The following is an 11,875-nucleotide window of genomic DNA, read 5'->3' on the forward strand; positions in this document are numbered from 1 at the left end:
GGCTGGCCTGGGAACGCCTTGGTATTCCCCCGGACAAGCTGGAGGAGGTGGCTGGGGAGAGGGAGGTCTGGGCCTCTTTGCTTAGGCTGCTGCCCCCGCGACCCGACCCCGGACAAAGCGGATGACGATGGATGGATGGATGGATGGATTTTAACCCCTCAAGAAGAGGGACTCCAGCTGAGGTGGAGCAGAAGCTGTAAATGGACAGACTGATCTTTGCATGTAAGCTTCCCACGTTGTGCTGCCAGCTGTTCTCTTCCTGTCCATGGAAAAGTCACACCGCCCTTACATTTGCTGATGAGAGGGGCTTGCAGCAGCACCCTGCAGATTTAAACTGATTAATTTTTTTGACCTGTAAACAGGATCCAAAAATGAGCATCTCTATATACGCCTGCAGTTCCTCTGTGTCTACATAAGCCACTGAGTGATTCATATGCAGGTTTGTCATGGCCACAATTTGCTTCAACCAGCAGCAGTGCATGGTCATGTCATGGTGTGTATGTCCTGGGATCAAACCTCTGGTTGCTACTCATGATTTACTGTTATTGAATTCGTTTATAATTGAGAGTGTTGGTCCACTTAACCTGAGTGCAAAATTGCAGTGTTGGACTGTAATGCTACGTGGACGAATGTGCTAATGGCTGTGAATAGACAGAAATATTGTCACAGATGGCTGGTGTAGAGACTACATGGAGCACTCTGCTGTGCGAGTGCTGTGTAGGACTGACCTGGTGCTGAGGCAGAAGCCTCGGTGGCTGGGGATGAGCCAAACCAGCGGGAGATGAAGCTGCGTTTCTGTGGGCCCGACGCTCCTGCAGCTGGTGACTGAAGGTGTTCGGGTGACTGGGCCAATGATTTTACCTCAGCAGCAGGTGAAGCTGCCCCGCCAGCTGCTGCTGCTGTGGGAGGCGGAGGAGAGGTTGTGGACACAGATGGTGACTGTGGGAGTGGCTGGGAAGGGATTGGTGGCTGTGGAGTGCTGGGACTGGAGCTGCCGGTGGAGGCCCCACTGGGAGGGACAATGGGGGACTGAGAGCCTGATGAGGGACTCTGACCGTTGGCTGGACCAGGGGAACCATAGCCCTTACTGCGAGACTCCAAGTTCTCCAGGAAACTGCAGATATCACAACAGGACTTTTAAGAGACTTTGAATAACATCTGAGGCCATCGATACAGTTTAGAAACTAGAGTAAGGAAAAACTCAGTAGAAGGAAATGTACACAAGATGTGTAGTTCATTTTACAAATCTGTTAAATTCAACTGCTAGAAGATGGAGGTAGTAGTGTGCACCCAACTCACTAGTGTAAGCCCAACTGTGGACATGAGAGCAACTAATGCATAAAAAGTGAGGACACATAATATTTTACATAGAGTGGGGAAGAATTTTGGGAAATAAAGCTTTTGATCTAGTCCCTCTAGTGGCTCAGTAACAGCAGTGCACAGGCTGTCAGAGAGAATAAAGATGAGCATACATCTCATAGTTCTGATCTTCAGTCTCCTGCTGGACACAGAGCTCCTCCAGTGTCGCATCCATGTCCAACTGGTTGGTCTCCAGCTGCCTCAGGAGGGTCTCCCTCTGCACACAAACACATGGCATGATTACCTGGGCACGTGCTGAGATGAAATAGGTGTGCTTTGTCTTCCATTACAATAAATAAATCATAATAAAAAATTATAGCGTTTGAAAACCTGATATTATAAATAAAAATAAATCAAATATTCAGCACATAAAACAAAACAATAACCTGCAGCTGAAGGAACGGGATGTTGAAAAACTTGTGCAGATATTTCAAGCCAAAGCCATTCTTCATAGAGGACTCGGCATAGTGGATGTAAGATGATCCCATAGGTCTGTAAAAGGAAAGCATTAGTAGTAAACTCAAGTTTCTGAACATATACCCTATATTTACATGCCTCATTGATGTCCAAGTGTTATTTAATAAAAATAAAAAAATAAAACAAACAGAAAGAGGTGTAGCTGCATTTACCACCTCAAGGGCACAAAACATCAGACACATCATCAGCTTGTTAAGCTGTTAAACTGACAGTGGATAACACCTTCCCTTTGACACTAGACAGCTTTCAGTGTTAAAATATCCATTTGTATTATACTGGTTAGTTACCAACCAGCCAAATAAATATAAGTCACGTTCCCCAGGGTAGCTGTGGCTACAACCGCAGCTTGCTTCCACCAGTGTTTGTGAATGCGAGAGTGAATGAATAGTGGCATTGTAAAGCGCTTTGGGTGCCTTGAAAAGCGCTATATAAATCCAATCCATCATCATCATCATCATCACTTTTGAACACTATTATGCGAGTTATCTTCTATCCACGGTCTACAGTTCAGCGTAGTTTCTACCGCTGTTTTCACCACAGAGTCTATATAAAAATTGTAGGTAACAATCTTCAAGTCCCTCATTGGTTAGTGATATTCTGTTTTAACGCTACAAGTTTAGCGTTTTTGCTGTGACCATCTCAGCTTTTTGAAACTAATGCCACATTGATGTGCTCAATGGATAACAAACTGTAAATGAAAACATTTTGTATTATGAGCACATACAGTTTTATCCTCCCTTTTGACTTTGGCGAACCATCATTTACAAAACAATCATATTGTATTTATTAAGAATAAAATCTAGGAAGGAAAGTTTCCTGAAGTCAAAGATCAAGGGAGCTGAAAATTGTTTTTCCAGAGACTTTTATAGAATCAGACATCTTTTCTGTTAGAGAGAATTCAGGTTTAAGGCACTTCCACACTGGCAGGTAGCAGGAGTTTCGGTTTAAAATCCCCGGGAAGTACCATGTTTTCACAGATTATTTTACTTGCAGCATGTTTTGTGCAAATATGTTTTATATGTGCAAGATGCTAAGCTGTACCTTACGTCTCTGATTGGAGTGGTGGCACTCATAGGGATCATTTTGTGGGGGAAGAAGTGTCGGATGACCCACAAAATTACCATTTTTACACAACTGTGCATTGAGCCTGAAGCAGACAGCCCACTAGAGAAAGTTGATGGCCACTGTTGTGATACCTGTTATCTACTACTGGGGTTTTAAGTTTTGCAGAGCCAGTCCCTCTGGTGAGGTGTAAGCTCGAATTTGGGTAAGAAAACAAAATTAACAAAAAAACAAAAACAAAAGCTTCTTCCTGTTTTGGTTGTGTCACTGAGCCCTCAGTTCCCTGGATGTCTGGTTTGTGACTGCAGACACATACACAGTGAAAGAACACTAATCTAGTTGCTGATTATGTAAATTTTTTTAAAGTTAAAACCAAAAATTAAAGTCCTTAGAGAATTATATTGTTCCCGGTTCTGTTTTCTTCCAACACTTCCTGTTTATTCCTGGTACTGTTTCCTGTATTTTTGCTATCTGTGACTGAACACAGTGACATATGGTGCAGTATTCTGAGTCCCTATAGGCAGGTCCTGCAACTTGGCACCATCCTGGTAATGTGCTCATGCAGTTGTTGTGGAAAAACAAGACAGTCCCTGTATAAATACAGAGGTACACGGACAAACGTTGGTGAACTTTTGGCTTAAAAATAAGATTTTAAAACTTTTTTACTTCTATGTGTGTGCAAGGTTTGATGACATTATGGCTTTATTAACAGCTCAGAGTGTAGACACAAAAAAGGTCTGTGTAGCTTATCCCAGAGTATTGAGCAAATGCGATGCTCATTGAAATGTTCAAATTTGAAAACATTTTCCACAGCTATATCAGGTAACAAGATTTACTTTTTACAGAGAAAACAACTTTTATTATTATCACACTTTTTATTTCAACTGTATACATTCAATTATTATCTATATCTACCTGTTCAATCCAGCAATTAGGTCCCTTATATCATCAGGGAGGATGACACGATGCTCGCCCATGTCCCTGTAGTTTCCCAACACACACACCGGCACATGGGTGGGTACTTTGGGCAGCTCCCTCAGGATGTAATTAAAAGTCCTGCAATTGATAGGATCACAACATTTATCTGGGAGTATCAATATTCACTGGAAACTGACTATTCTTCAAATATCGCTTCCCCAACTCTGCTTACAAATGACGGTACACAGTTTTCTAAAATACTTGTGTTTTCCTGTTTTTATGACTGGTAACCCTGAAGTTCAGTATTTGGCTTCAAAATGTAGAGAATTAAGCAGGGACTCAAAACAGTAATGTATAAATGTTTTAAAACATAGACACATTTTTTGATTTTTGTGTAATTTAATGACAGACAGAAAATAATGACCTACCCACAGAGGTGTCTGTGAAAATTATACACCTGCAAGGGCATATTTTCTATTCAATTAAATTTTATTTATACAGTGTCAAACCACTTAATAGTGTAAGGTACACCCTGCAATAATACATAAAGAGAAAAACCCATCAATCAAATGACCCCCTATGAGCAAGCATTTTGGCGACAGTGGGAAGGAAAAACTCCCTCTTAACAGGAAGAAACCTCCGGCAGAACCAGACTCGGGGAGGGGCGGCCATCTGCTGCAACCGGTTGGGGAGTCACACCATGACAGGAACACTAATATGGATCCTAGACAGCTAGCTAGTCTTGCCCAACCAAGACTGGCTTTACAGTCAGAAAGTTGTCTGAGCCTAAGCCTCTTCCAGAGGACCCTTTGTCCCCAACCGCCACCTTCACCTAAAACAGTTTACTTATTTCCTTTACATCTGAATTTGAATTATATTTGAAATATGAGTAAATCCCCTTGTTAAAGATCATTAAATGCATGATGAAAAACAGTATTTAATAATGGAGATTAGACTACAGCATTAACCAAAGTAAGCGTGATTATAATTTTTGCTACACTTAAGCATACCTATCATTTATTGTGCTTAGTCACTGTAGCACCTAGAACAACAGTGAGGCTCACTCATGTGTTTTTAATTGTGGCTGAATAACAAAAGAGCTCTACAGCACAGAGACATAAGATACACCAGATCCTACTTTACATGAAACCCCACTGAAAAACCTACAGTTATATCATTTGCCATGCTAATATATACATAAAAAAAAAAATTCTCCCTTGGGATGCCCAAAATAGCAATAGTGGAATGTATTTTAAGGATTGTGCATCTAGAGCTGAACACAATCCAGCAGTGGAAGCTTCATAGCCACAGACAGACACAATGAAACTTTATCTGCTCATGCATATTAAAGAAATAGACTTGCCTGATGAGACAACAACACACACAAAGCTCTCTTACCACTGCTTGGTGATGTCAAACATCATGATCACTCCATTGCAGTTCTTGTACACATCCAGGAATTCTGCATCCAGGGCCACCTCATCTGACTATAACACAAACAAATTAATATTTAAGAACAATTGGAGGAAAATATTCTGCTGAGATCATATGCTTCTTTTCCTTTTTCCCCCTTTTACAATTTCCTCCTTATAAGACATCTTTCTCTGATTAAAATCTGCAACCCACATACTAGAAGTGAGCCTTTCTTCCAAAACACATGACAGCCATGTGATAGTCACCTCTTGGGGCTCATTCTCCAGTTTCAAATTGTCACCGCGCCTTTTTCCTTTGCCTGAAAGAACAATTGGTCACAAATGGTAAGATCAGACAAGCTGACACACAGTGAAATCCTGATCTACAGTTTGGTTTTTGCTTTAAGTTAGTATAAAGGTATAGAGCAAGCAGAGCAGCAGCACAACTGCTTTTCTAACAGAAAAGCATCTCGCAGCCTACTTTGACCACACAGTGCCCTTTAAATACACGCTGCAGATGCTCACGCTCCAACTGGGTGCAGCAGTAGCAAAAAACAAAAACAAAACAATAAAAAGGAAAGAAAACCCTCAAACAAAACAGCCAAACTCTGAGACATAGCTAGGCAGCAACCCTGAGCCATACTCTGACAATATTGACATTCAGATAAGAGTGGGGATAGGCAGGGCAAACCCACAGCACACAAGAGTTTAGTATCTACATACTGTAGCAGCGCTCACCTACACCTTCAGGAAGAGGATATTTTTGGCCTGAGATGAGTGTAAGAGAGGTGCCCAAAAAAAAAAAAAGACAACATCAACACTGGGGACAGAACAGACAAGCAACAAGCATCTCTATTGGATGTGTTGATATAATGCAAGAGGTCAGCCTCAGAGGAAATTTGACTGGCATGTGTGTGTCAACACTCACCTTTGTCCACCACGTCCCACACCTCTACCTTCACCACATCATCAGTAGCTGAGGCAAGCACAGAGGACACATTCATTATTCATGTTCTGAGACTACAGAGAGAAGAGTTCAAATCTATTGACTGTTAAATGACTAATGTGGATCTACTCGCGCTAAGTAGTGTAGTGTTTTCTCACTAGTATGGAAGCACCGACACAAATACAGGACGCCTCCTCTAACAATCAGTTAGCTCAAACTACAGCTAAACTTTTTCTTTTTACCTTGATATGGTGCCACTGGAATAAATTATGAGGCACAAACAGCAGATGTCAAACCAAAACAGAAACATAACTAAAGCAGTGGTGACAAGCAGGGCTGGGTGACATGAACCAAAAGAATCCTCTCAGTATTTAAAAGCTCCTTTTGGCTGATTCACTAATATATATGTATGTATGTATGTATGTATGTATGTTTAACAAAAACAACATGTGATGTGTCACAGACACTTTTATTAAAGCAAACATCTAATTTTATTGGTCCTAATTAAAGGTAGTTGGGCTGTCAGTCAGGATAGGAAGTGAATTGCAAAGGAAGTAATTGCAGTTAGTTCCATATTAAGTCAGTTTTGTGTAGTTCAGTGTGCTTGAAGAGGGTGGAAGTAATGTAAATTTCATCATCAGACAGTAAGCACGAGGCTTTGTGCAGATGTTCACGTGCACACCAGTTTTTTTGTGAACATGTACTCATTTACAGAACTGTACTATAGAGTAGCAACTATCCAACCTTCAAGCAGACTTCGACCAAACTAGGAAAAAAGTCTGTGTGTACATGAACAACACAGTCTACTTCACCTAAAGGTGCAGTGGCAGAATAAGTGTATAAGTTGGTAACGCAACATTGGACTACATTGATATAAATTAAATGGCTAATTCTAAAACACTGTAATGATATATATATATTTTTTAAATGTATATATCACCCAGCCCTGGTGAGATGATCACATGTGGTCACAGCTATCTTGGCTTACTTTTGTAATTCCAATGGATGCTTGTAGCTTGGATCTCCTGAGTGGGTATATACTCCTCCACAAACTTCTTGCCCTGCAGTCGATGCCATAAAGTACTCTTTCCAGTGTTCCTGTCTCCACGAATCACTATTTTCACTGGAGTAGGAGACATGATGGAGATGCCATAAAACTGAACAAACTAAGACAGAACATGTATTTAGCTGGCTGGATTACTTACTGTTATACTGGACCCCTTTGGCAAAGCGTCTCTGCAAGCTCTGGTTCATGGACTGCAGACCAGCAGGAATGTTCTTCTCCTTGAGCTGGCCAGGCTCAGAGCCCACCAGCTTCTTCAGCGCTGAGAACATCTTGACTGAGCTTCACCAGCTTCACTCTGCAGTAGAGAGGAACTCTGGCTGATGACTCCTTAATGACAACACAAGTAAAAGTGTAGCAGCGTATCTTCACGAGCATGGAAGTTAAGGATCTATGCTGAGATGCAAATATGATGCCAAATCACTTCGTACCAACTTCAGTGGTTTACTGAATTTAGCGGTGCCTCTTTTAAAGTTGACCAGATGTTTTTCTTTGCCTGTCACAAGTAGAATTTACTACCATGTTGTTTTGAGCATCATCTAAGGGGAAAAAAAAACAAAGAAAAACACAGAGACAGAGGTTGGGGATTAAAGACTCTTGTTTAGATGAAATTCTTCTGTTAACATGTAGGTGTGATGAAAAGGACAGGCTTGATATTTTTTGCAAAAAATGAAAATTATATCAAACTATGCTCAAGTGTTAGAACATGAGAAAAACCACAAATCCACTAGTTCCAGCTTCTTGTGCGAGTTTGTCACTCTTATGTGGAAATAAAATAAATGAATGCGAATTGTAAGTTATTCAACTTAAAAAAAATTAAGATATGCTTTATTTATTCAAAAAGTTGGAAAAACTGCTGTGTACAGCTGGAAACTAATTCTCAGTAAAATAAACACAATATAACAAGAAAACAACAACAGCACAGCTAGTATGAACGCCATTAGACCACGACAGTCAAAAGACAGTTTATGTGGAAGTGCATTAAAGGTACAGTATGGAAAATCTCACTGACATGACATCAGCAGATTGTATTCAACTAAAATATGTTTTCTTACCTGCCCCAATTCAAATTTGTCCTACATGGGCCACTGTAGTTGGGACTAGAGCAGGGTGATATGACCAAAAATATTTATCACGATATACATTTGAAAATTTGTGATAACGATATAACTGACGATATAATCGACACTAGACAAAATACTTTACAACTCCACAACTTTATTTGTGCAAAAAAAAAAAAATCAATGCATTTTCACTTAAACAAGCAGCTGTTTTTTTTTAATCTGCATTAAAGTCACATAAAAATTTAACAGTGCAAATGCAAAATCCTTGCTGACAGTTTAACCAAAAGGCATTTCCAGTGGAAATTGGCCGACATATCCTCAGCATAACCATGTATAATATCCACAAAACTTAAAAAGAGGTTATACACATAATACAGTAATATTATGTTGAAGCACAGTACGTAGCACTCCGCGAGGCTCCTGCCTACGATAGCTGTAATGCTCCAACAATCCATCAAGCGGTGCGGGTTCCTAGCTTAGCAAAGTCGTGCTAAAACATTTGACAGATTTTCCAGTGCCGTGTACGACATAAAATCGTTTCGAGGTCAGTAAACACAACCAGAATTCATACATAAGGCACACGGGATTATAAGGGGCACTGTTGATTTTCAGAAAAATCAAAGGATTAATTTTAAGTGTGCCGTATTTTCCAAAAAAACACGGTAATAACGATGGCCCGCTAGCATGCGCTACCAAAAATAATGCTTTGTTGTGTATCTGACGGACGAAAGCTAAACCAGTGCCACACCACTGAAGTTGTAGCATATTTACAAACCAATTCTGGTTCATCCGTTTCATTTAACAATCAGCTTTTGCCCTTCTCATTCTCTGTCGCCGCCATGTTTTTTCCGCCATGTGCGTATGAAAACAAAAGCACTGCACATGCGTGTTTTACCCATATTCTATCGCGATATTTCATTTTCTTATCGTTGCCTGACATTATACCGGTATTACCGTGAACGGTATGATATGACCCAGGCCTAGCTGAGACAGATATGTTTTAGTCAGCCGAGAAAGTAAAAGGAGACCGACACAAGTCTATGAGTAAGTAAGCTGCTTAGCCAGAATTAGTGAAACTTTCTTTGAAGCGGATCGAACAGTGTTGGCCTTGAACACTTATCGAACAACCTCTCATACGATGTGAGAATGTAATCAAACTTTTTATCAGAAGAAAGAGTAATTTTTCCGTCATTCAAGCCTGGGATAAAGTTGGCTTATAACCAGCTTTGTGTTAGAGAAATTAAAAGAGCTAAATGCAACCTATATAAATAAAATGTACTTAAAAGACATAATTAAACATTAATAAATGTATATTTGTGGATGCAATACTCTTTTTTTCCCTGCTAAATAACCTCAACAAATGACTGACTGACTACTTTTAAGGCTGCTTTCCAGAGCAAGAAGTCTGGAGTTTGACTCCTCCATCTGTTGTGGGGGTTCTCTCCGGGTACTCCGGCTTCCTTCCACAGTCCAAACGCATGCAATTAGATGAGTAAGGTTCACTGGCAATGCTAAATTGCCCATAGTTGTCAATGTGAGTGCAAATGATTGTCTGTCTCAATATGTTAGCCCTGCGACAGACTGGCAACCTGTCCCAGGCGTACCCTGCCTCTCACCCTATGGTAACGGGGATAGGCTCCAGCATCCGTGCAACCCTGATAAGGATAACCGGAAGAGAATGGATGAATGATGTTATCTATCATTATCTACATTTATACTGCCCAATAAATTAAAATTTTAAAAACAAAGAAACAGGAGGAAAAACCTTTTACCACGTTTTGACAACTTCACTGTTGCGCACACGCTTGGAACACCACAAACACAACAATCGGATGATCCAAGCAGAGTTAGCTAGAGAGTTAACGAGATAAAAGTAGTTCTAAAACAACTGTCCGTCCATAGAAACTTCTAAATATAGTTTTAGATTGCACTTTCACTTTGATCCATCCCTCTCCTGCCAGTTTCAAAACGCCAGGAAGACAATCACAAAGATACTCATCTGGGGTGATGTCATAGTAGCTTAGTTTATTAAAGCACAGCTTCAATTACAGCTGAAGATGACAGGGTAGAAAGCATAAGGATTTTGCACTTGACTAAATATTCATTACACTCAATCATCCCTGCCACAGAGACAGGACTGGTCAGAACTTAACAGTAAATCACAATCTATACTTTACCCCACACAGTCCAAATTTTACTGTTAAATCATTTGATAAACGGCTGGCTTTGACGGGTCGGGGGAGGTAATCTCGACTATGTTACCAAAATGGTAATGGGAGAACATGAAAGGCACAAGCTGAAGCAAGACATAATGACGACGTTGTCAGATGATTCTTCGCAGTAGGTTTAATGACAATGAATAAGAAACTGTCTCTAAAACAATATTTGACCAGCTGAAAAACAGAAAGCTTCAGAACACGTCTCCGTGTCCTGATGGGAGCTATCACAGTGTCCCTACAGGAAATACATTATTCGCTATCAAGATCAGCTTTGTCTTCAGTTGACATTATTAGTACAAGCTCCGTGTCTGTTTGTATTAAAAAGTTAATAAAAAAAAGTATTAACTAGCTCAAATCCAAAGAGCCGAGCAATTATCTACCAATGGCTGCGAATTAATTCTGTTTTCAGGTTGAATTTCCCTTTCACCGTTATCCTGCTAGCATTAGCTGACTGTGCTGCTCGCTCAGCTAGAACAGTGAGCTTTGCTTAATATATCAAGCAATGTGTTTAAGCATTCTTAAATCAGAAAATTCGAAAGAGTATGTAAAGGTCAATTCGGATTTCAAAAAGAGATGAGGCAGCCCGGCTTGTTACCTAACGTTACACCAGCTAAAGGGTAACGTTATCCTTCGGCTTCTCTTTAGCTAGCAATCCAGGCAATATTAGCTTAGCTTTGCCACTTCTGCGCTCAGTGACACTACACGACAGCACGTCAGGATGAGTTTTTCAGGTTAACGTCAGCTGCAAATACTCACGGGTATATATTAAGATAGGAGCGTGCAGTCCCAGCATCTTTTCCTCAAAACATCTGTCAGACCTCCATCCCGACAGAGATATAGCAGCGACATTCCTTTGCAAAGAAAACAGCTACCGCCGATCATCAAGTAGCACGCAAAACTTGTGAATATCCGGTTTCAAAATAAAGCTCAAGCTTAGCGATACCGAAACATTATTTAAGCTTATGCTCCAAGTAGCTTACTCATGGATATTCTTACTTAAATTTCAATAGGTCTGAGTAGGTTTCCAACAATACAGAAGAAGTTGCGCCTCGAATTTTTTTCTGCATATTTATTTGTTTGTGTTTGCAGATTGCCACATATTGTGAAACCAATACAATCTGGATTGTATTGGGCTGCCTCTGAATGTGAAATCTCCTGCTTACTGACTGACAACTTGTGACTCATAAATTATTATCCAGTGAGCACAGGGATGATTCTCGTTTTTTCCTTGAACTCCAATAATGAGTAATCAATTTGGGCTCATGTTTTATTCAGCATTACCTGAAACTAGTGACTAAGCCCATAAAGTCATCAGTAAAGTGTTTACTGACATCACAGATGGTTATTTTCCCATA

The 11,875-nt window shown here is 40.3% G+C and overlaps 1 protein-coding gene across 5 annotated transcripts in view; it reads right to left on the bottom strand.

The window, feature by feature from the left end:
* The window catches only part of rabl6b (RAB, member RAS oncogene family-like 6b), a 28,541-nt gene extending 17,118 nt beyond the window's left edge, over nucleotides 1-11,423 (bottom strand). The window contains exons 1-12 of one of the 5 annotated variants that reach the window (XM_042215339.1): nucleotides 11,277-11,423; nucleotides 7,669-7,776; nucleotides 7,380-7,535; nucleotides 7,163-7,297; nucleotides 6,157-6,204; nucleotides 5,967-5,996; nucleotides 5,496-5,548; nucleotides 5,215-5,303; nucleotides 3,814-3,954; nucleotides 1,746-1,851; nucleotides 1,473-1,576; nucleotides 729-1,114 (exon numbers count right to left, since the gene is read on the bottom strand). In XM_042215339.1, coding sequence (XP_042071273.1) covers nucleotides 729-1,114; nucleotides 1,473-1,576; nucleotides 1,746-1,851; nucleotides 3,814-3,954; nucleotides 5,215-5,303; nucleotides 5,496-5,548; nucleotides 5,967-5,996; nucleotides 6,157-6,204; nucleotides 7,163-7,297; nucleotides 7,380-7,509 — 1,222 coding nt within the window. In that variant the 5' untranslated portion in view covers nucleotides 7,510-7,535; nucleotides 7,669-7,776; nucleotides 11,277-11,423. Of the gene's footprint in view, nucleotides 1-728; nucleotides 1,115-1,472; nucleotides 1,577-1,745; nucleotides 1,852-3,813; nucleotides 3,955-5,214; nucleotides 5,304-5,495; nucleotides 5,549-5,966; nucleotides 5,997-6,156; nucleotides 6,205-7,162; nucleotides 7,298-7,379; nucleotides 7,568-7,668; nucleotides 7,777-8,292; nucleotides 8,435-11,276 lie in introns of those variants that run through there. The other 4 variants (XM_042215338.1, XM_042215340.1, XM_042215342.1 and 1 more) reach the window with 4 other exon arrangements.
* Between the last annotated feature and the right edge of the window lie 452 nt (nucleotides 11,424-11,875).

This window comes from Haplochromis burtoni, unplaced genomic scaffold, assembly GCF_018398535.1.
Source record: "Haplochromis burtoni strain Fernald_Lab_line unplaced genomic scaffold, NCSU_Asbu1 Contig_699, whole genome shotgun sequence".
Taxonomy (NCBI): domain Eukaryota; kingdom Metazoa; phylum Chordata; class Actinopteri; order Cichliformes; family Cichlidae; genus Haplochromis; species Haplochromis burtoni.